This window comes from Biomphalaria glabrata, chromosome 1 (genome assembly GCF_947242115.1).
Source record: "Biomphalaria glabrata chromosome 1, xgBioGlab47.1, whole genome shotgun sequence".
NCBI classification, from domain to species: domain Eukaryota; kingdom Metazoa; phylum Mollusca; class Gastropoda; family Planorbidae; genus Biomphalaria; species Biomphalaria glabrata.
The window spans coordinates 8,436,952-8,459,147 of record NC_074711.1 but is presented as its reverse complement, the minus strand read 5'-3'; the positions used below and the strand labels follow the sequence as shown (position 1 = coordinate 8,459,147).

General features: G+C 33.1%; 1 protein-coding gene across 2 annotated transcripts; it reads left to right on the top strand.

The window, feature by feature from the left end:
- The first annotated feature begins 4,541 nt into the window (after positions 1-4,541).
- On the top strand, positions 4,542-20,123 carry LOC106051872 (UV-stimulated scaffold protein A-like). Of its 2 annotated transcripts, none has more exons than XM_056020388.1 (15): positions 4,542-4,731; positions 5,685-5,817; positions 7,005-7,180; positions 8,038-8,192; positions 9,550-9,670; positions 9,847-10,346; positions 10,671-10,812; positions 11,791-11,865; positions 13,013-13,181; positions 14,325-14,459; positions 14,712-14,772; positions 15,280-15,402; positions 16,139-16,277; positions 17,069-17,282; positions 19,668-20,120. In XM_056020388.1, exons 1-15 carry the CDS (start codon positions 4,707-4,709, stop codon positions 19,762-19,764), a joined length of 2,265 nt encoding a protein of 754 aa, XP_055876363.1. In that variant the 5' UTR covers positions 4,542-4,706; the 3' UTR covers positions 19,765-20,120. The 2 variants fall into 2 exon arrangements, with proteins under 2 accessions (XP_055876363.1, XP_055876371.1); XM_056020396.1 differs by lacking the exon at positions 4,542-4,731 and adding an exon at positions 4,797-4,861 and having other exon boundaries at positions 19,668-20,123.
- The last annotated feature ends 2,073 nt before the right edge of the window (positions 20,124-22,196 follow it).

Here is a 22,196-nt window from a genome sequence, read left to right as displayed (position 1 = left end):
AACTTCGAATGGATGGTTTTGAGGTCATACGATGAGAATGTATGGGCATTGGCATCGTATTGGTTTCAAAATCAACCACCGCTGGAATCCGCTATCGGAATAACTTAAATACGCAATCGCTGAACCTCCAAGAAAACATTTAACATCTATATTTCATTTAGTATGGGGATCCAACCCAGGACTTGTGTGACAGGCTCGAGCTAAATGGGAGATGGCATAAACACGGCTTGGACTATTAGTGTTAAGTTAAATTTTAATTTAGGTGATGGGCCAGAGACTGTAGATGTATACGACGTAACCACTGCCTTCTATACAAGTAAATATCACACCATTACTGCGAGGACTATAGGACGTAATCACTGCCTTCTATACAAGTAAATATCACACCATTACTGCGAGGACTATAGGACGTAATCACTGCCTGCTACACAAGTAAATATCACACCATTACTGCGAGGACTATAGGACGTAATCACTGCCTGCTACACAAGTAAATATCACACTAGTACTCCGGGTTCAAGAACATCTTGATGGGCTCCTCTCCAGCCAATAAGACAAAGTTAGTGTGTGACAAAAAATGAGTAAGCTAAATGTAAAGACATTTCAATGTAAAGATCGTAACTTTATCTTAGAAAAGTAATTATGTCATAACGTTTGATTCAGTTAAGACTGAATATAAGTAATAGTGTCTTAAAAGTCAATGTTGTTACAACTTTTTAACAGAGTTAAACTACTTAAAAGTGTTTCAAATGAACAAACAAATGTTCTTCCTAAGTTCTAATGTGGGCTCCAATTGGCATTGAGGCATGGGCCCAAGCGTAATGAGCTCCTTCGCGCCATGGTTGCTACGGCACAGCTGTGGGTCCCTATTGCTTATGAGCCCGGGTTCATTGAACCCCTTCGCCCCTTCTCTTGTTAAATTAATTATTTTTTTATCTTGTAAAATAATAAGAGATCAGCAAATGAACTGTTTGTTTTATTATATTTGTATTATATATATATATATATAAAGAAAAACACTATTAATAGTGATATTAGTGAAGTATACACAACGTATACATGTCAAAAGTCTTTTTTTTTTTATGTTGATATTTGCTATACAAACGACTTTCTTGAAAATACTAGATACTATCTGATTTCATTAAATTGTTAATGAAGATCCTTATTTCGTTTTAAGGATTGTGAGATGCGAGTATTATTAACAGTGTTAATTCATCCATCATTTTCACTAATTCTATAGGTGCAAAAATATAAACAATTTCCTTCCTATCTTTAAACGTGTTTAAGCCCTCGTAGCAAGAGAAGAACAACATTAATAAATACATTATTAAAATTATCCTGAACCTCTACAAGGATGCCACCAGTGCGGTGCACTTCTACAATAATATTGGGGACTGGTTCAAAACCACAGCTGGAGTAAGAAAAGGCTGCCTGTTTTCATCAACACTCTTCAATATCTTCCTTGTAAGATAATGGAAGATGCTCTCGAGGGCTATGAAGGCACTGTTAGCATTGTAGGAAGAAGAATTACTAACTTGCGCTTCGCAGATGACATTGAGGACCTAGCAGGGACAGAAGACCTGGGGATGCGTATTGAAAAGACTTCCGCAGCATATGGTATGCAAATAAATGCCGAAAAAAAACACAAAGTATGACCAATAGTAAACAGGGCTTTAAAAGGGGCATCAGTATTGGAGGTGAAAAGCTGACTAGTGTTAACAGCTTCAAATACCTCGGAGCTAATGTCTCAGATGAGGGAACGAAACCCGAACTATTGACCCAAATAGCACAGTCCACAGCAGCCTTTTCAAAACTTAAAATAATATGGAAAGACAAAGGCTTAGCCCTCGGCACCAAAATCAGCCTGATGCGCTTCCTAGTCATGGCCACATTTTTATATGCTTGTGAGTCTTGGACGCTGACTGCAGAGCTAGAGAGGATACTTAAACGAGCACAAATTTCTAGTCAGTTTCTTTTATATGGGATGAGGCTCATTACCAACAGACACAAAATAGAGCAGTGAGATTCCTAACAAACGAACATTCACATTTGAATAGAGTAACACCTTTAGAAAAATCACTAAATTTAGAAAGCCTTCAGGATTCAGGATAGAAAGCTTAAAAGTAAAGTAGCAATTATACACAAAACACTGAACCATAATCTTCAAATACAAAAACAAAATTTAATAAAATAATAAGAAAGACACAAAGATAAAAGCACATTCCTCGTTCCATAGGACGAATAGGTACAAATGCTCATTCTTCCCTAGCGATATTAGAGCATGGAATGGGCTGCCTGAGTTAGCCAGGTAAACCAGTGACTTGGCAGAATTTAGGTCATTGGTTAATATGCATGACGTAATCATCGTCTTTTTTTAACGTCTGTGTTATATAAGATAAGATAACATTGGGATCTTAGTTTGTTCACGCGCTACATAGTTCAATACCCAGTCGGAAATACCCAAGTAAAGAATGTCTTCAAATCTTGACTTTTGTTCGTAAAAAAATAGTACACAATAAACATAGTGAGTGGCGAGTTGTTATTAAAATTATCCTGTTGGATAAACTGGCTTTTATCGAAGAAGTTATTTTAGTTGTATATAGTTTTTGTCTTTCAGCGGACCCCCTTGTTAGCCTAGCAGAACCTGGGGGGTCAGCGGATCACAGTTCGAGAACCACTTTTCTAGAACATACTTGGTTTGTTCTGACCTTCTTTGTTTAGCTGCTTCTAGTTCTAGAATGGACGACGGTCCTGCCATTAAAAGAGGTTCTAAACAAGGCAAAAGACAGGGAGGAATGGAAAAAGACGGTCGACGAGTCTTGCTTGGTGCCCCAACGGTCCAGCAGACTAAGGGATAAGTGAGAAATAAAGAGATACAGTATTAATATACACGCATAATACACTTTCGATAGTAAAGTAAAGTACCCCTTTCGGATCTTGCGATATATGTGTTAGAATAAAAAGTTAGGTGATGTTAAGTGTAATAGGCCTTGATCTTGCAGCTGTACGATGGCTGTCTGGCTTCGACAGATTATTTAGAAGATGTGTGAGTGTCTTGTACGAGTGCAAACACGAACTAACAAAACAAACTGTATAACAAGAACGACACAGTCGAGTCCGTTGTCACCTGGAACTGGAAGTCCAACTGAATAATTTAACATCAACAAGCTAAACCCCACTATCAGTGACGTCACTAAGTGTCGCTCTCAAAGTCCGTCAGCTATGGTGCGTCGCTATGCTAATTATATGGCTCCTTCTGTCTTGGAAGATGATGAATGCGCCCAGATGAGTCACTGGATTTGGTTACGTCTTGGACTGGGCAGAATTTGGAGGGACTGATCAAGCCAATTCTGGAGCGGTAGAATTTGCCACAGTTCGTGCATGTATATGCATCTGTCCCAGGGCTAGCTGACAATGCAGCTTCCATTTTCTTTCTCTTGGCTGATGCAGCTTCGTTTCTTTTGCATTCGGCAAAGTTCTTACCAGCACGTACAGTCTGTCTCCATGCTGCCCGGTCATGGGCTATCTCCTCCCACATACTTTGGTCGATACCCGTGACTTTCATGTCTCGCTAGCAGACATCTCTATAGGTTAGTCCTGGGCGGCCATTGGGTCTGACTCCCTCTACAAGCTCAGCGTATAGGATGTCTTTAGGGATTCTTTAAACATCATGATAGAAGGTATAGGCCAACAGTGCAATCATTAAAACTTATCAGCCTGATGCGCTGAACCCGGGACCATCGATGAATCTGAACGACAGTTTAGCGTGCAAACCGCACGACCAGGCAGCCAGACTTAAACTAATGAGACAAAACAAACACACATCAAGAAAAACATTTAGAAATATTTATTTTTAAAGACATTAGGCCTATACCTCCTTTATACAATATACATTTTTCTATTAATATTATAACTAATGAATGTTAGATTTTTTAAAAATATCCCGACCCATTCGCCTCCCCACTGAGAAATATTCCTTGTTAAGCGATTGTAGGCCTATTGATCTACTTGACCTTATAGGCCTAATATTCAAATAATAATAGATCTAGACCCAGAAGAGGATGCGCAAAATGTTTATGAACATTAATTTATTAAATTATTGAATAATATAATGCCTACATGCATACGTAAAGTTATGTGGCCAAATTTAATTTATTTCTTTTTATACTTTGAAAAATTATAAGTGTCAAACTATATATATAGAGAGAGAGCTATCCTGGTGTGGCCAACGAGCAAGCAATTTTTTTCCAACGATCCACAGACAAATTTCTAGGAAATCGTTAGTGCCGTTTTTGAAATCCGTGTCCAGGTTTCACCCAGAACTTAGAAGGAACCATGAATGTACGAGTTGAATGGAGTATAGGGGTATTGTAAAAAGAATATCTAAATCTTTATTGCCACTGACCAAAACAAAATAAAAATAAGTAAATCTAGATCAGATTCATATATAGATCTGTGCTTAAAAGAAACTCTCCGACAGAAGAAATAATAAAATGTCTATCACTGAGCTATATAAAAAGTAGTTTATACAAATCTTTTTTGTTTAGTAAACAGTAAACATTGATGATGGACTGATGAAGCGATTGATGCTGAATTTGCATTTCTAGCAAGACTAGATCTAGATGATCGAAGAATTTCGGATCTAATCTTAGTATAAGATCGTTTTTACATTACTGTCATTACCCATGAAGTGGTAATATGAACAGATGGATAAGCTTAATATTGAGGAAGGCAAGTGACAAAGTAAAGTTTCGTGACCGTCACCGTGTTCACGATCACGGTGTTCAGTCGGACTGACTGTGTCTCACTCAACTCACTGACACTAGTGACACTGGTGACTGACTGACACTAAGTCAACTAAGTGAGTCGTTAGTGACAGTGATCATGATGATGTCTGTGATGACCGTCTATTCATTGTGACTATAGATCTAGAATTAGAATCTATAATTCTATATCATCACTAGATCTATATGTATTAGTATTATTGACATTATTATGATTATTGTATATAGACTACTATTAGTTACCTATTAGTATTATCTAGAGTCTAGTTATAAATACTAATAAATAGGTTACTAAGTAAAGTTATTTATTCAGACACACTCAGTGACTCACACACTAGTGTAGTAGTCTAGTAGTTAATAATACATGAAACACTAATCTAGTCTAAACCATAAATAGGGCTTCCAGGGGCATAAGTTACAAATAGAAAAACAAAACCTAATGAAAAACTCAGAGAGACACAAACATAGAGACATAGTCATAGAGTAGAGGCACATTTCTTATTCCATATGCTATAAGTTTAGAATAAAAGTATTTATTAATTCGTACAAGCTCCCCTTCTTGCCTAGTGCTATTAGACAACCGAATGGGTTGCATGAATCAGCCACAAAAACCAACATGAAATGCGTAGAACATAATGATCTTCTTTTTTGAAGTAACCTCTCTGTAATATATAGAAGATAAACTGCAAATGAACACATTATAATATTTTGTTTGGTGTAATGCACTAATTGTAAGACAAATTTCCTTATGGATAATAAAGATTATTATTAATTATGTATGGTTATGTACATTATAAAAAAATCTAGTTTTTACACATAACTATTGTACTAGGATCTAGATCTAGTAATTTATTAATTTTTTTATTTAAATATTTCATACTTGGTTATATTTTTCAATAGAACTGAAAAAATCAGTCTCTACCCTTAATCCTGACATCACTAAACAGATGAAGAAATGTTTCCATGAATTGACTAACACAGGCAACCCATCACTTCCTGAAGCGGAGACTAAAAAATTTAAACGATTATGCAGGTAACTTACTTTTATTGCTTCTTGAAACCAAAAATAAATCTCTAACTACGCTTTAAAATGATATCTATATACTATAGACTTTTGAATTAGGAAAGTTTTAATGAGTGAATGGTTAGGTTTTATGTAACTGTCATTTTTTTATCAAATGTTGAATATTTGATACAAATGGCTATCAAATCTAATTTATGTTTAGCATGTTGTAAAATTTGCTGGGATACATTGTTTACAAACCAACGCAGTGGGATTTGAGCTCCAGACCAATGGTCACAAATAACCTACTTGAAAAAAAAAAAGTACACCTTTCAGATCTTGTGATCTATAGGGCAGTTGATGTTAAGATCATGTGTTTATTTAGCCAATGCTTAACGAGCAGGGTGTTATGTGACCACCACTACTTTCCCCAACTAAAGTCAGGTACCCATTAGAGTTGGGTGGACTCAGGGGCACCCTAAAAATCCTGGAATTCAAAATCAGTCTTCACCGAGATTTGAACCCAGGACCCCAGGTTCGGAAGCCAAGCGTTTAACCACTCAGCCACCGCGCCCCCAACGTACTTGAAAATCATGTAAAAATTGATTTAGAAATAAGTTAATTGACATTGTAAAAGGCGAAAGCTTAAAAAATGGCCACATTACAAGATCTACTGGGCTCGCAAAGACCTTCCTTCAGGGAACAGTGCCAGGTAAAGAAGAAGAGGCAGACAGAAAAAGCGATGGGAGGACAACATTAAAGAATGGACGGGGCTGCCATTGAGAGAGGTTCTAAAGAAGGCAAAAAAAAGGGAGGAATGGAGAAAGACGGTCGACAAGTCTTGCCTGGTGCCCCAACGGTCCAACAGACTAAGGGATAGGTAAAGGTAAAAATTGACATTTTATTTGTGTAACTGATAAGAAGTAATCAAGGCTGTGTCCTGACAATAACTGTTTGGTAGCATGAAGCCTACTAAACAAATGAAAATAAAAACTAAAAAACGGAAAAATAAACATGTAAAGTACATTGTGGTAATGAACTGAAAGCAGTTACAAAAACTAATAGATAGGCATTAAACAGAAATGCCTCAGAAGTTGCAAGATGCAAGAACATTACTGTGGATATATAGAAACAAATTTATTATTTCGTCCTATTCTCAACTATTATTTACAACTAATTTTTGTAGTTATTAAAAATTTAATTTTCATTTTCTTTAGAGAATCTGACGACTATGTACGCTATGCATTCTACTTGATCATGAAACAGCTGACTAAGAATCACTCGGAGATAAGGTTATCCGCCTTCCAATTGGCAGATGAATTATTCAATAGATCTCATGCTTTCAGAGAGATTCTAGTTCTCCATCTGCAACAGTTTCTGGCATTAACTACTGGTTGGTATATCCAAATACGTTTTTACTCACATTGAAAAAGTTACAAATATTGTGTGTAGAGTCAAGGAATTTAGAATTCAGTTTGATTTTAAAATTGTTTACAAAATATTAACATTACAGTATTTGTTACAGCTCTCATATATATTAATGGACTAGAAACTACACTAGTTTCTCCCAACTTGTCAAGTGTTAGCTATAATTATAGAACATTAAATAACTAGGTGGTGAAGATTGGGATTTTAAATTTTGGGATCTTTAGGGTGCCTCTTAGGCCACAGAAACAGATGACATTTACATCATCTGCCCAATAGATAACAAGATCAGAAAGGGGAGCTTTTTTTTTTCTTTTAAAAAACTCAGCCATCAAGACAAACACAACTTTTTTACTTTTATATCATATCACACACTGGCATCTATCCTCGTGCCGTCATTCCCTCATACATTCCCACTGACATGTAAAAATAGATATACACAAATAATCACATTCATCCGTGAGAGTATTTAACTATAACAAATGAATATAAAAAATATTGAATATTCAACAATATGAATATCTTACTAATCAATAATTTCTCCACATGAAATGAAAACTTCAGGTAAAATTGTACGAATGTTTAATTGATGTAATAAGACAAAGCAAATAATTAATAAAAAGCTAGTGGATATAGGGGATTTTTAAAATAGAGGAACTATGCAGTTATTGCTAGAATTTATAATTTATTTTTAGGAAACTATGAGGCAAAGTGAATACAAAGAAGAGTTCTCTGCCTTGTTTCATCTTATTTCTCCCCAAAGTGTTGCCAGAATTATTGTTCTGAGTTACATTCAAAATATATTTTATATTTCTTGTGTTTTAGCTCTTGAGGTGAACAAACCTTTACCGCCACCTTCTGCGGCTGCCAATAAATTGAAGTCAGAAACACTGCTTGCCATTCAGCGCTGGTATGAGAAGTATGGTAAAGGCTACAGAAAGTTGGTGCATGGCTACGATTATTTAAAGAACTGTAAATTTGTAAGTATTTTTTTTATGCAACTCTAATAATTTGTATGTTATGTTCCAATGCACAAGTTGGCTAGCAGTGGCGTGTGAATCGAGATTATTGTCTGTATAGTTGTTCAACTATTTATAAAATATGTAGTAGTGATTTATATTTATGTGAATTGATTCATCCCTGGATTTCATTGATGTGAGTTTGAAGGTATTTAAGGAAATTTTATTCACCACTCTGTTTCTTTGGTGTGTTTGGAAAAGTATTTATTGTCATGAATAAATGAAAAACTGTCATGGAATCCCCATATTGATGAAACTACAAAAAAATCAAACAAAGCATTAGGATTTATTAAAAGAAATTTCTATAAATCAAATAAGATCATAAAACTAAAATGTTATTTAACCTTGGTTAGTCCAATAATAGAATATGCATCCTCTGTTTGGGACCCCTCAACTCAAGAAAACATTAAAACACTGGAACAGACACAAAATAGAGCAGTGAGATTCATAACAAACGAATATTCACATTTGACTAGAGTAACACCTTTAGTAAAATCACTAAATTTAGAAAGCCTTCAGGACAGAAGGCTCAAAAGTAAAGTAGCAATCATACATAAAACACTGAACCATAATCTTCAAATACAAAAACAAAATTTAATAAAATACTCTGAAAGACACAGAGATAAAGGCACATTCCTCGTCCCATATGCTAGGACAAATTTGTACAAACACTCCTTCTTCCCTAGTGCTATTAGAGCATGGAATGGGTTGCCTGAGCTAGCCAGGAAAACCAGTGACTTGGCTGAATTTAAGTCATTGGTTAATATGCATGACTAAATGCATGACGCGTAGGACATAATCATCTTCTTTTTTGAAGTAACGTCTGTATCATATAAGATAAGAAGATGACACTGTAAAATTGAATTAAAATAATTTATACTATAAATAGATTATATTTATGTTTGATAGAGAGCTAGAGTTACAGCCATTATAGGGTTGCACTCAATGTAGATTTTAGTAATATCTAAAGTTCCTCTTAGAAAGTTCAAAATCAGTTTAATTTATCACATTTACCGGGAACTATTCCATTTCATGCTGGATTTAATTTTCCACTATGCATTTGCAAGCTTACCTTCACTGCCCTTGTTAAAAATAATCTTTTTTGTCAAATATTTATTTTTAGCCTTTCTGTTTAGCAGCAAAGTGCTAAAATAGTTTAAGAAAAAAAAAAACTCACATTCAAGCAAAAGTTTTTTTTAGAGAAGCATCTTTCCTTAGCCTTTGCATCAGAACTTTATTTATTTATTTTTTAGCCCTTTATTTGCCTTTGTCTTTCATAGTGATAATCATTAAAATAAACTTATCTTTCTATCAAAAGGTGGATTTCACAAACTTACAAGCTCAGAATCAGGCAGAAAGACTTCGACTTGAAAAAGAAGAAAAACAAAAACAGAAAGCAATGGCGGATAAAGTGACGAAAATTCTCAAAGAAATATCAGGTAAGAAACACAATTATTCATATTTTTTTCCTTGATTGATACAAGTATAAACACAAAAGTTCTTTGTTGATTTAATTGATACATTAAAGTAAGAAATATTTGATTTTATTAATTTTTCGCTTTTCTGTTTTTCTCATTAACATTACATGTTTGCATATTTTGATTGATATTTCTAGAAACACAGCAAGAAATTGTGAACTGTGCAACTGAAACAGAAAACTGTCTAAAGCTTCTACTTCCAACAACATCTGAAGAAACCCTGATGGACTTTTCTTCACATGAAGCAAACAACGCTTCATTAGACAGTAGGGAACCTTCCCAAAGTTGTTCTGTATCAAACCAAAGTCATAACAAGTCGCATTGCTCTAATCTTGACAGAGACAAATCAAAATGTTTGAGTGCCAAAGTTGGACAGAGTTCCCTCTCAGGCAAGTTACTGAATAATGTTGAATCCATGGATGACACATCTTTAAGCAGTGATAATGACTGTGAAGATGAAGAGAGTGACCTTGTGGCTCATGGATTCAATAGCACAAAGTTCACACTATCCATTGAAGTTCCTGATAAAGTCAGTGTTCAAGAGACTACGGACAACACAGACATAATGCAGTCTTTAAAAGACTCCAGTAAACTGATTGACAATACTTACCTGCCTAAAGTAATCAGATGGCTGGAGGTCAGTGAGTCACAATGGCATTGTACTAATTAAGTATTCAAATTATCATATTAAGTTCCCACCATAATGTTTGCAAGAGCTCTTCAGCTGTCTAAGCCAAACTTAGCTGCTGCCTATTAGTCTTCTCTATCAAATGAGAAGTCTGATTTAGAGCAATAAAAATAAACAGAGATTAAGATCAAACTTTTTTGTGTTTGATTAATCTCTAAAAGTGTTTCAGTTTTAAGCTTGCATTGAGCTACCAACTAGTCAACACTAAGCCACACATCCACACTCATACTGCTATGTTTAGACAATTTTCATATTATGTTGATTTTTTTTCAGATACTAAGTAAGAACGGAGGTAAAGAAAATGATATCAAATCAGCCATTGATCTTAAAATTCATTTGGAAACTATCAAGTCTAAATGTGTGGACCTTAAGCTTGTCTCCATGGAAACAAATAAAACCAAGCTTGATGACTCAGGTTAAAATATTTACTGTACTTACTATTAGCAAATATTATTAATATATTTTGTTCTTTTTTTTTTAATATCAGTGCACAAAAAGAAAACATATAAAAGTTTAGATCTAATACTAAATCATGGGGAAATATTAAATTTGCACATGCTTAATTTGTAACCCCATTAAACAAAAAAAAAACTAAAAAATATCTTTGTAATAAAACTAGAAATAAGGTTCATGTCAACAAATGTTACAATTCATTTAAATAAATTGAAATTAATCAACATCTTTGTGGCCAAGATGCCCAATAGTACAGGTGTTATTAAGTTCATCTGTTTTTCATAGCAATTACCAGGCAGTGTTTTCAACAATCCTAAAATTTAAAATAAAGAAAATTTTGTCTTCACTAGAATTCAATTAAAAACTCTTCATTTGACATCTAAATGTTTTGCACCATCTTCCATTCAATGGATGTATTATTAAATCAATCAGAAAAAGTAATTATTGAACAACACAATGTTGCAGACGTTAATAATAATAATAATAATAATCTTTATTGTCCGTATGGAAATTTGTCTTACAATTGGTGCATTACACCAAACAAAAAACATTATAATTATAAGAAACCAAAGTGTACATTCACACCAGACTCACTCATAATTTACATGTTACAAAGTTTATATCAGATTGTTCTTATTTGATGATTTGATTGCCAGGTAAGCCACATTGTAACAGGTTATCTTTTTTTTTCTACATAATTGCTTTTATTAACTACAAGAACAGTGAATGTAAACATTTATCATTATAATTAAAAATTGAAAGACAATCAAACATTGTTTAATATTTCTATGTTTTATACTGATATGACAACAGTTAAACAATTTATAATATTTTTATATTTTATTTTAACATGTCAATCTTTTGCAATCTATAAAAAGCTAATTTTTATTCATTGTCCTATGTACTTATTGTATTTTTTTTAATCAATATCCTTTGATAGATGACGATTTTGAAGAAGTTCCTGAGAAAGAAGGTTTCGAGCCACACATCCCTCCTCACTTAAGAGCAGAATATGGTAAGTGTCTCAGCCTTTAACATAGGTTTATTTTGTCAGCGTCATGTTGATGAAAAAAACTGTTGTTTTTTTTTCCAGTCAAAACAAACTCAGAAATGCTTAACTGCAAATCCAGTCCTTAGTATTTTAATGTTAATGCTCTCTACCAATTTCCCAACTATTACTCACAAAAAAGGACAACCCCTTTTGACCCAAACTGACCCAAATATATATCTTTAAAAGTTAGTCATGTATCATCCTGATCGGTAATCTTTATGATATTTTTTCATTGGATAAATCTTTTGATGTAAAAAGGGTGACATTGCTTTTTGTTTTGAAATGGTTTTTATTTTTTTTAATTTTTTTTTTATTTATTCTTTTCTTCTTCTTTTGTTTTCCTGGCATTTAGTGTAGGCTTCGGGTATCCCCAGACTTTTTTTTTATATAATCAATGCATTTTAAGAAAGTTTTTGGTCTTGAAAGTTGCTCCAATGCTGAAGTAAAAGAACATCTAGGTCTAGCTATCACTGGAATATCCATCTCCAGATTGAAAGTTACCTATAGTAAGAAAGCTAAGGTGGTATGCCCTGTGGAATCACATCCTAAATCCAGGCTCCTTCACACTATCATATTCACCAGTTCCGAAAATTCACATGATGGGTTTTCTTCTTATTGTAAGACAGTATTAAAACATGGTTCTCTATCTGGGATAGTGCAATCAAAAAGGACCTGGGTTGGGGAAATTCATGTTTATTTGCTTTAGTGAAATGCAAGTGGAAAGGGCAGTGAATGTTATTTTACCATTGGTCATTTCCAAGACCCCAATACCCACACGAGGGAATATGGCCACAAGGAGTTTTCCTTCTCCTAGATGGGTTGCATTATTGAGGCTGACGTGTTCATCATTATGAAGCAAGAGTGGTTTTGAGGCACCAGTGTTTCGCTTTTTATCCCTTTTTCTTTGTAGGAACATTTTCTGCTGGATTTATGAGAAAATCGTACATGAAGACCAGGAGCTGGATTTGACTGTCAAAGGCCTTTAGAGGTGCAAGTCTTGGGAGCATTTCTTGGGAGCTTATCCCCACTTTCACCCTCTGCATTGACAGTCCTTGGAAACTTTTGTATATATTCAAAATTCATGCAATTTATTAATGGTTCAACTACACAGGTTTAACTGACAATGTTACAACTCAAGCAAAACCTCAGCTTGTTACTGTTTCAAGTGAATCATCCAGTAAAACATCAACTGGCTGGAACCTTAAAGAAAGATTGACTTCACAAGTAGCTGCTGATCCAACAACCATGGCAAATGCATTAGCAAAAGTTGAGTCGCAAAGGTAACTTCTTATGTGTGTCCATGTTGATTATATTTTTAAAGAAATTTTAAATTTCACTCTGGACTTATTTAAACATTTGGACGGAATAATTAATTTTGCACTTTCATAGTGTAAAAAAAAAATGCTTTAATTTAACTTTAATAACTTTTATTGTTTGTTTGTTATTAGAAAATTATAAATTTGGTATTGAATTTAAGGAAAATGCAATGCCCTTGTTATGTAACACAAACTAATACTTATAAAACAAAATATTATTTTAATATTAATAACCAAATGTGGAAAAGTCCCTAGACCAGGTCTGGAAAAAAATTGTATGATCCATATTAAAAAAATGTGTTATCATATTTATCCTATTGTCTTAAAACTTTTTATATATAACTCATTTCAAACACATAAAATGGAATTCTCAAGCTAATTATCCATATATATGTCTAAGATTGGAAAAATGAAAGCAGACTAACTATACTAATTAATAAGAAATTATTTTTTTTATGATACTTATTCATATTTTCACAAAACTTTATATTTAACACATTCAAAAACACATTATCCCATAAGGCTACTATCTGGAACATCAATTGAAAGAAAATAGAGCTTTTTCTTTAAGAACATGTTTCTTGGTAAAAGGACTTTAAAAAAAGGAAGTTCTATATATTTAGAAAAGGAAAACTATTCAAGATAATGTTTTTAGCAATTAAAAATGGAAAAATAACTTTCAAAGCACCAGCCTTGATCTGTACATAAAGGCTGTGTCAAAAAAATGCTGGGAGAATAATTAGGTAGTCAAAGATTTAAAACATATTCTGGGGTACTTATATTTATTAGAAATTAAAAAAAAAGAACCAAGATTGTGAGTGTGTTTGTAAGGATGTCAGACAAAAAGGCTGTTTCATTTCATCTCTATTCTTCATTTAAAAAGTATATGCTGTGCAATAACAAAATGTATTTTATGTTCCTTAAAAAATAGCTGAGATGATAAAAATTTATCATTAATGCTTAGGATTAGACTTATCATGTTGATTGCTTTCACTACTGCAGAACAGCTTCTAACATTAAAACAGTAATTCTTCCCATTATGCTCATAATTACATGATGGTGACTGAGTCTTGCATGCATTATTTTTCTCCTATATGTTATTACCAGCTTAATGTCAACTTCACCCAAGATGTTCAGACAGAACAGCCAGGAAACAGCATCCAATATTCCATTTGTTGAATTTGGTGCCGATTTAGCATGCTGGGAAAATCCTGATCAGATAGAAGTTCCATCAGTCATTAAGTAAGGAACCATAACTTATTTCTCTTGTTATTTTATTCCAAGTGTTTCTAAACACTCATTTCTATCAACAATTTTAGTTGTTTATCTAATATGCTTCATGACTTCCAAGTGTTAGATATTTCTCAATACATAAGTATTTATACATTAATTCTTTATAGCTTTAATGTATTTTTATACATTTTTTTTTGTTGTGGTATTATCTTTATGAAAATTAGTATTATAAATAGTTTTCCTTTTTTTTTTTTTTACTAGATATGATTCGTTGCATAGATTCTGGACTCCAAAAGAAACTGAAACAGAAAAGCCATCACAGGTAAATAATAGTTTTAGCATTTTAATATTTAAACCAAAAATATAAAATGCATTAAGAATATAAATGTGTGATCAGGTTGGCAAAACCTTTTTTTTGCACTGTAATACCACGAAATTAACTAACATTAAGTCATAACAATTAGGGACAAGATTAAGTCTTTGAAGTTGATTCATAAATTTTATTCTTGATTTTCCCAATAATATTTTAGCACATCAATTCATTACTTTGAACCAAATGCAAGACAAAAAAATATATTTGCATACCATTTAGAACAAACCTATTTTTATTTAAAAAATAGACCACCATCTTCTAGATAGAATGCATACATCTTCTTTGAATATGCATGGTTCTTTGCTTTAAAAGTAGCTTTGATTAACACAAATATTGTTTTATTTGTTGTATAAAATTTGGCATTTCAATACTGATTAAAACATTTAGTACTTTAGTACAATAATAACTTCTGAGACACCATCTATATTTAATAATACACTTTTTCTTTTGTCACAGCATGAGTTGTCCGCTCTCAAAAATCGAGTCTTCAGTTTTCCTGGAAAATTTGAACCAGTTAAATGGAAGTGTCGAGCTCCAATGCCCAATGGAAAAGTGTGTGAAAGAATGGACAGAATAAAGGTTAGAGGTCAACTGATTGAAGGCCACTTTCCCCTTCACATTCTGAACCTATTTGTTATAGCTCATAATTATTGTGAGTTCTAGTGAAGATCCCTTTGTCTTAAGTTGACTGTTTCATCCATTTGTAGTTATACTATTTATTATTTTCTTTCTTATTTCTTTTCTTCTATTTCAATGAAACACAAAATTGATTAGTTATAAATCTGATTATTATGTACACTAGTTAGTTACACTAGTTTCACAGCATCGTTCTGACCACAGCTAATGCCCAGGCATTCATCTCATCATCCATGACATGATCCATGTCACATCATGACTGAAGGAGGCCACACTAGTTTTTATGCCATTAATATATCACTTTCATTAATTACTAACTGTTATTATAAAATCTAAAGCTTTGATTCACTTCTCTACCTCATTTTAAATAGAACAAATGGGAAGAACAAATATTTTCTGATAAGCAGTAGTGATAGAATATAATTATATAATGCTTTCAGAATCAAAGGTTTTACAAAGAAAATTTTGTTACAATACATTTCTACACCACAAAGTTGATGGCTGTCTTACATGAAAATATATAGGTCTGCTTCTATCCTTTTTTATCTTTTTAACTGTCTATCCAATTCACTGACCATAAATTAATATGTTTACCACATTGTTCATGTACACACAAGTGTAGACTGTCCTAAGTACACACAAGTGTTTGTACTAACACAATGTTACAACTACTTCTTAGTGTCCATTTCATGGAACAATCATTGCAAGAGATGAGACTGGGAAACCTTCTAATGTAACAGACAGCTCAGAGGCTCACCAAAAAGAAGTGACTACCCTTGTTGAACAAGAGGAGCCTTCAACGAGTTGCTGTAACGAAAGTAAGTCTGAACTTCAGGAACATTTCGTATAATCTACTTTATAAGTTAATCAATCTAGCTAGTAAATAAAATCAAAAGGAAATCATTACATTTTTGGACGAAGAGATTATTTTTTACTTTTTGAAGTAAGAATATAAAAAGAAAATCAATGAACCTTCAAGGTAAATGTTTTATGAGCATGTTACACTATAAAGTACAATTGCCAGTTATTTATCTTATTTACGAATCAGCTCTGAAACATCGGTAACACAGATCCTTGAATATGATAAGAAAAATATGACTTTAGGAGGCCATCAGTCTAATGTGAAATTTGACTGTCTGGGAAAACTCAGTTAGACTACACAATCATTCTGTTTTCCATTCTTTTGTACAGCCTAATCCATTCTTAATTAGGTGGTCTATATTATTTTAATCATCTTTCTATTATAGGTATCATTAGTTGTTATTTTTTCCTTACAATTAACACAAACATTTAACAAATGACTTCAATATAAAACTAATAAAACTAAAAATGTTCAACTGTATTAGGATATATCCATTGCATGACTTTGAAATCATGAGATGTTACATAGCCATTAAAACTGAATGAACAACATTGACAGTTCCCATGATTCTTAGCTTTTCGGCCATGAGCTAATGATGAGCAACATTATTTGTACAGAAATGTCTTTAGCACATGTAGTTTTTCTTTGAGCCAAATAACCATTAATTAATATATAATTAAAAAATTTAAGTATTAATATAACTTTATTCCTTTTCTTCTCAATCTAAACACTTTTATCTCTAATTAGGTCATGAGTTACCACCTTGGCAAGATCCAGAATTGCAGAGAGAAATAGAACATGCCACTGGCCATGACCTTGGCTCTGCTCGTTCTCAGAAGTTGTTAGATAAGGCAACTAAAGGCAAGGGCAAAGGGAAGAAATCTAAGAAGTCTAATCTGACCAACATTAAAGCCATTCAGAATACAACCCACAAGCGTCTGAGTACTAAAGTATTTAACAAGTATGTGCTTTTCATGAAATTTTTTGAAATATCAGGTCGTAATATATTTGAAGTGATTTGACATAAAAATTGGTCCCTTCAACAAATATTTCTGTTTAGCTACAATTAAGCTTAGAGGTAACAATTTTAGTAAACCCGACAGAAGCTTTGAAAAACTCTGTTATAGGTTAATTCTCAGCGAATTCTTAATTCATTAATGCCAGATGTATTTTTTTGAAACAGTGTGTGGTTGTCCACAGCATTTCATTATTTATTTTTTTGTTACCACCCTTCAAGAATGCTTTCCTTTACAGGTCAAATCTATGACCCTAATGATTGTTATTTTATATTTGAATCTCACTCTTCCTCCTTTCAAATTCTTTTTGATATGGGGTCAGAAACTTTCATTTGTTTAGTCTGTCTATCGTCTTGTTTTTAGCCACACTGTAGCAGCACCAGAGTTTCCTCTCTGGGGTGCAATACTAGGCCTTAAATTAAGGGGTCGTGGCATGCGTCATGGTCCCTCTCTCAACCTTTGCTGATGTGATCCAAAGGAAGGCTTCGTGTTACATTTGCAGACCTGCCTACCGTTACGCAAAATGCGTATTCGTTACGCAAAATCTCCCAAAAATGACCGTCAGTACGCAAATACGCATTTAACCCGTCGCGTTACGCATTTCGTTTTCTTTTTTTTTCCCCTCTTGACTAGCTTACGAGCGGTCACGGAGGTCACGCTAAGCCGTCCAGTTGGCAGGGGGGGGGGACAGAAAAGGTGGGGGAACACATTGTGTCCAGATCTAAAGGTTGATTGGTTCTTAAAAGCAATTAGATTTAGTCTAGAAATGAAGAACGCGAGAGTGAGGGAGTGGCGGGTTGGTACCGTCAGTTAGCTGATACACCAACGTGACTTTTTTTTTGTAAGTTCATTAGTAGAAATTAATTATGTTGAATCCCTGATTCCCGTATTCATTGTATAGAAATAAATATCGAAGTGCTATCGATTCAAAACACATTGTGTGACATTGTAGATATCTAGTCTAGATCTGGATTCTAGATCTAGAATCTAGATAACTTGTTATACAGGAATAGATCTAGCAATTTTATCTAGCTAGAGTCTAGCTAGTCTTTACGTTATGTCATGATTCTCTTACATTACTCTACAATCTTGATCCAATTTAGTTGTAGTATGATTTAGATTGACTAGATCTAGATCGATAACATCTACTACCATCTAGTCTAGATCTAGACTAGATTCTTAGTCTTAGTATAGAATAGATCAAGGATGAAGGTAGGCCTACGAAAGTTTGGAGTAGACCTAGATCTACGTTTGTAGCGGATCCACGGCATCGGTAACACTCTTAAGCCCAGATCTAGAGTAGATTATATTCATTCTAGTCTAGATATCATCTTTATTGTCGTATTGATCTAGATTTAGATTGTAGATCTAATCATGACATCTAGATCTAATATATATATATATATATATATTTATATATATATTTATATATATATATATATATATATGACAAAATAATGGATGGCGTTACGCATTCTGGTGCCAAAATACGCATTTTGACCATCAGCGTTACGCATTTGGACTTTTTTTGGTAGGCAGGTCTGCATTTGGCACCAACTCAGTTGCAGAAGTTGCCGGAAGGAATGTCATAGTATACTCCCTATACCTTAAAGGCTTCACTCCTGATTTTTCCCCTAGGTTGTCTCCTGAAGCCTCAGTACCGCAAGGCAGGGGGGTTTGAAGTCGGAATACCCCTCTCCTAGATGAATAGCCTTACTAGGCTGAAGAGCTCCATCTGCCCGAAGATCCTGGTTTTGTGGTGCCAGGTATTCACCTTCACCCCTTCACCTGTTAGTAAGAGCAGTTTTGCTGGGCCACATGAGCAGAACAGGTGCTGGACTTAGTTGTCAAAGGCTTTCTGAGATAATCGTAGCTTATCCACATTGACACCCCCTGGCCATGACAACCTTTGTTTAGATCTTACTTTAACTAAATCACCCTTAAGTTCTATTTACTTACGCCACCGTCTACAGACTTCAACTTACAAAGATAATTTTTTTTTTCAAACCCAACTTTATGCTGTAACATGTAAAATTACATGTTTAAGAGTCTCAATAAATAATCTGTGTTTTTAAACTTAACTAACTTTGATAGTAAAGCCTGTGTGTTGATGAGAGAAAAAAATAACTCAAAAGCTTCAAAATGAGTTTCTATGTAACAGAAAGGAGGCAAAAAGACAAGACTAAAACAGTTCAGTCTTTAATGAATGTTACGACTATCATTTTTCCTGTCTCTCTCTCAAATTTTAAAAAATATTTATAGATGTCCTTGACCCTTATAGAAAAAAAAATGTTTTTATCTTCCACTGATATAATACTTTTTGTTTGCAGGAGATCCCTGAAGAAAGTTTGTGCTACATTAGACAACTGTGACTACAAGAGAATTAGAGACAAATTTGGGAATCAGTTCCACTATAGTTTAAAATAAATGTTTCAACTAAAAGAAAAGCATTTGTATTTCTTGTATAGAAAGTTCAATTTACATTTTTATATATTAAGTTTGATAGTTAATAGTTTTAGTGTAAATCTATTCAAGCCATGCTTTTCCTCATTAGAGCCCATTCTAAAAGTTGTTTTTTTTTTTTTGTTGTTTTTTTTCAGAAATAAATTAAATTTATTGATTATTTTTATATACCATACAGTAAGATATAAAGAGAAAGATAGTGTAACTACATTCAATATTGTAAATAAAATCAATTGAAGATACACATTTTCTCTTTAAGTAATAATTTTTTTTTTACTTGGAGAACATTGAATTACACACCATAAAGGTAACATAGGTTTTTTTATTTTTTTTTTTTTGTTACATTTATTTCCACAGAAAATTATAAGATACAGAGTAATAAACACAAGATTAAATCAAAAGAAATGATTTCATGTTTTCTAGGAATAGAATCTAAATCTTTGTATTCCATTACATCCCTATTTCCCAGATAACAATAAATAGTGAAGTGATACATGAATATAATAACAAAGTTATTGTGTCCAGAACACAGGTTAGACAAAACTTTTGTACTGTCATAATTTCCTTATGGAACCCATCAATGTTGTCTTCTCTACCTAATCTTTTAATCAGTTTCTTCTCTCTAACCTTTTTTATTCTCTTTTTAAAGTACACAAGCTTAACTATTTCTCCCTTCCTAGATCTCTGTCTGGAAATACACACTGTAATTACTCATAAGCACAGAACCTAATTTATCAGTCCCATAGTTCTTAGTAGGCAGATAATGCAATGTATTATTATTGTTATCCATTATTCATGTCTTTAGTTATGACTATTGTATGATCTTATTATTGGCGAGCCCACCCTTTAAATCTTCTTATCTTATATAATACAGACATTACTTCAAAGAAGATGATTACATCCTACACGTCATGCATTTAGTCATGCATGTTAACCAATGACTTAAATTCTGCCAAGCCATTAGTTTTCCTGGCTAGCTCAGGCAACCCATTCCATGCTCTAATAGCACTAGGGAAGAAGGACCATTTGTACAAATTTGTCCTAGCATTAGGAACGAGGAATGTGCCTTTATCTTTAAATAGGAAGATCAATCAGCCTAGAATACATAAAATATATCTTTAACATGAACTCTTTCTCTTGACGTTTTACAGAAAACAGTTATAGCTACATATACCTCGTGATCATACATATGAATTCAAACTTTGATTCTTTCTAAAGCATTAGTCATCAGTGTGTTTCATTCTCTGGCAGGCAATTAAAAATATGAATTCAAGTTTTGTCTCTTTCTACAATATTAGTCATTTTTATTTCAACCTCTTGGAGATTACATTTGTTATAATTATAGAGATGACTGATTTTTTTCATTTTTATTTCAACCTCTGGAAGATTACATTTGTTATAATTATAGAGATGACTGATTTTTGTTAGATGCATTATTTGTTATGCATTTTTAATAATCTACAGCTGAAGCAAAAAAAATAATTGTACACTAATGTTTTCAGCATGGTAGGAATATGGGCATTCAGAATTAAGAATCTCACAAAATATAGGTTAGTGTTGTCAAAAGAGATTACAAAGCTACAGACAATTGAGAAATCTTTATTTTTACTAGTAATTTATATGGTATAGATTTGGTAAATAGCATTGGAATACAGTAGAGTTCCCAAAAACTCAGCGTAATCTGTAGCAAAGTTGCTTGAGGTTGTGAATATGCTAGATTATCTTTAATTGATTTTTTATAATTGAGTACATGTACTGAACTTGTAAGTATCATTTGTTTGAGAATACAACAGTGCCCAAGCTGTTAAATTCAATCAGGAAATATAACTCTTTCAAAGACAAGAGCATTAATCCACTAATTGTTGACTTTTTGTGTTTCACACAATCACAATCTGTTGCTCTGAATTACTATTGATTTTTTTTTAGCTTGAGAAAATAAGATGAATATTGTTTTGGTGATATTTATATATATACACACATATATATGTAATTACAATAATTTCTATGATGATTATTTAAAGCTTTTCTAGTCTGATTAGTACAAAGTTACTGTTCTATATAGCCAAGTAAATGTGTTGCAGTGTAGCCACTGTGTGACATGTTCATATGTCTGAAACTATTGTCAATGTATAACATTTAAAAATTTGTGAAATAATGAAATTGATGTCCATTATTTATCAAAACTTTATGTTGTAGGTCCTACATTATTGACCACCATGCCTTCATATTTATATTTAATTAGGACACTTGATGCAAACCAATAAATAAAATGAAATGAAGAGTGTTTTCACTTGCTAATTAATTAACTCCGTGTTCAATGTTTAGTTTTCAGAATTTATCTAAACATTAATTTTAGACTTATGTTTGATCAATGCTTCCCATGTTGGAAAACTGTT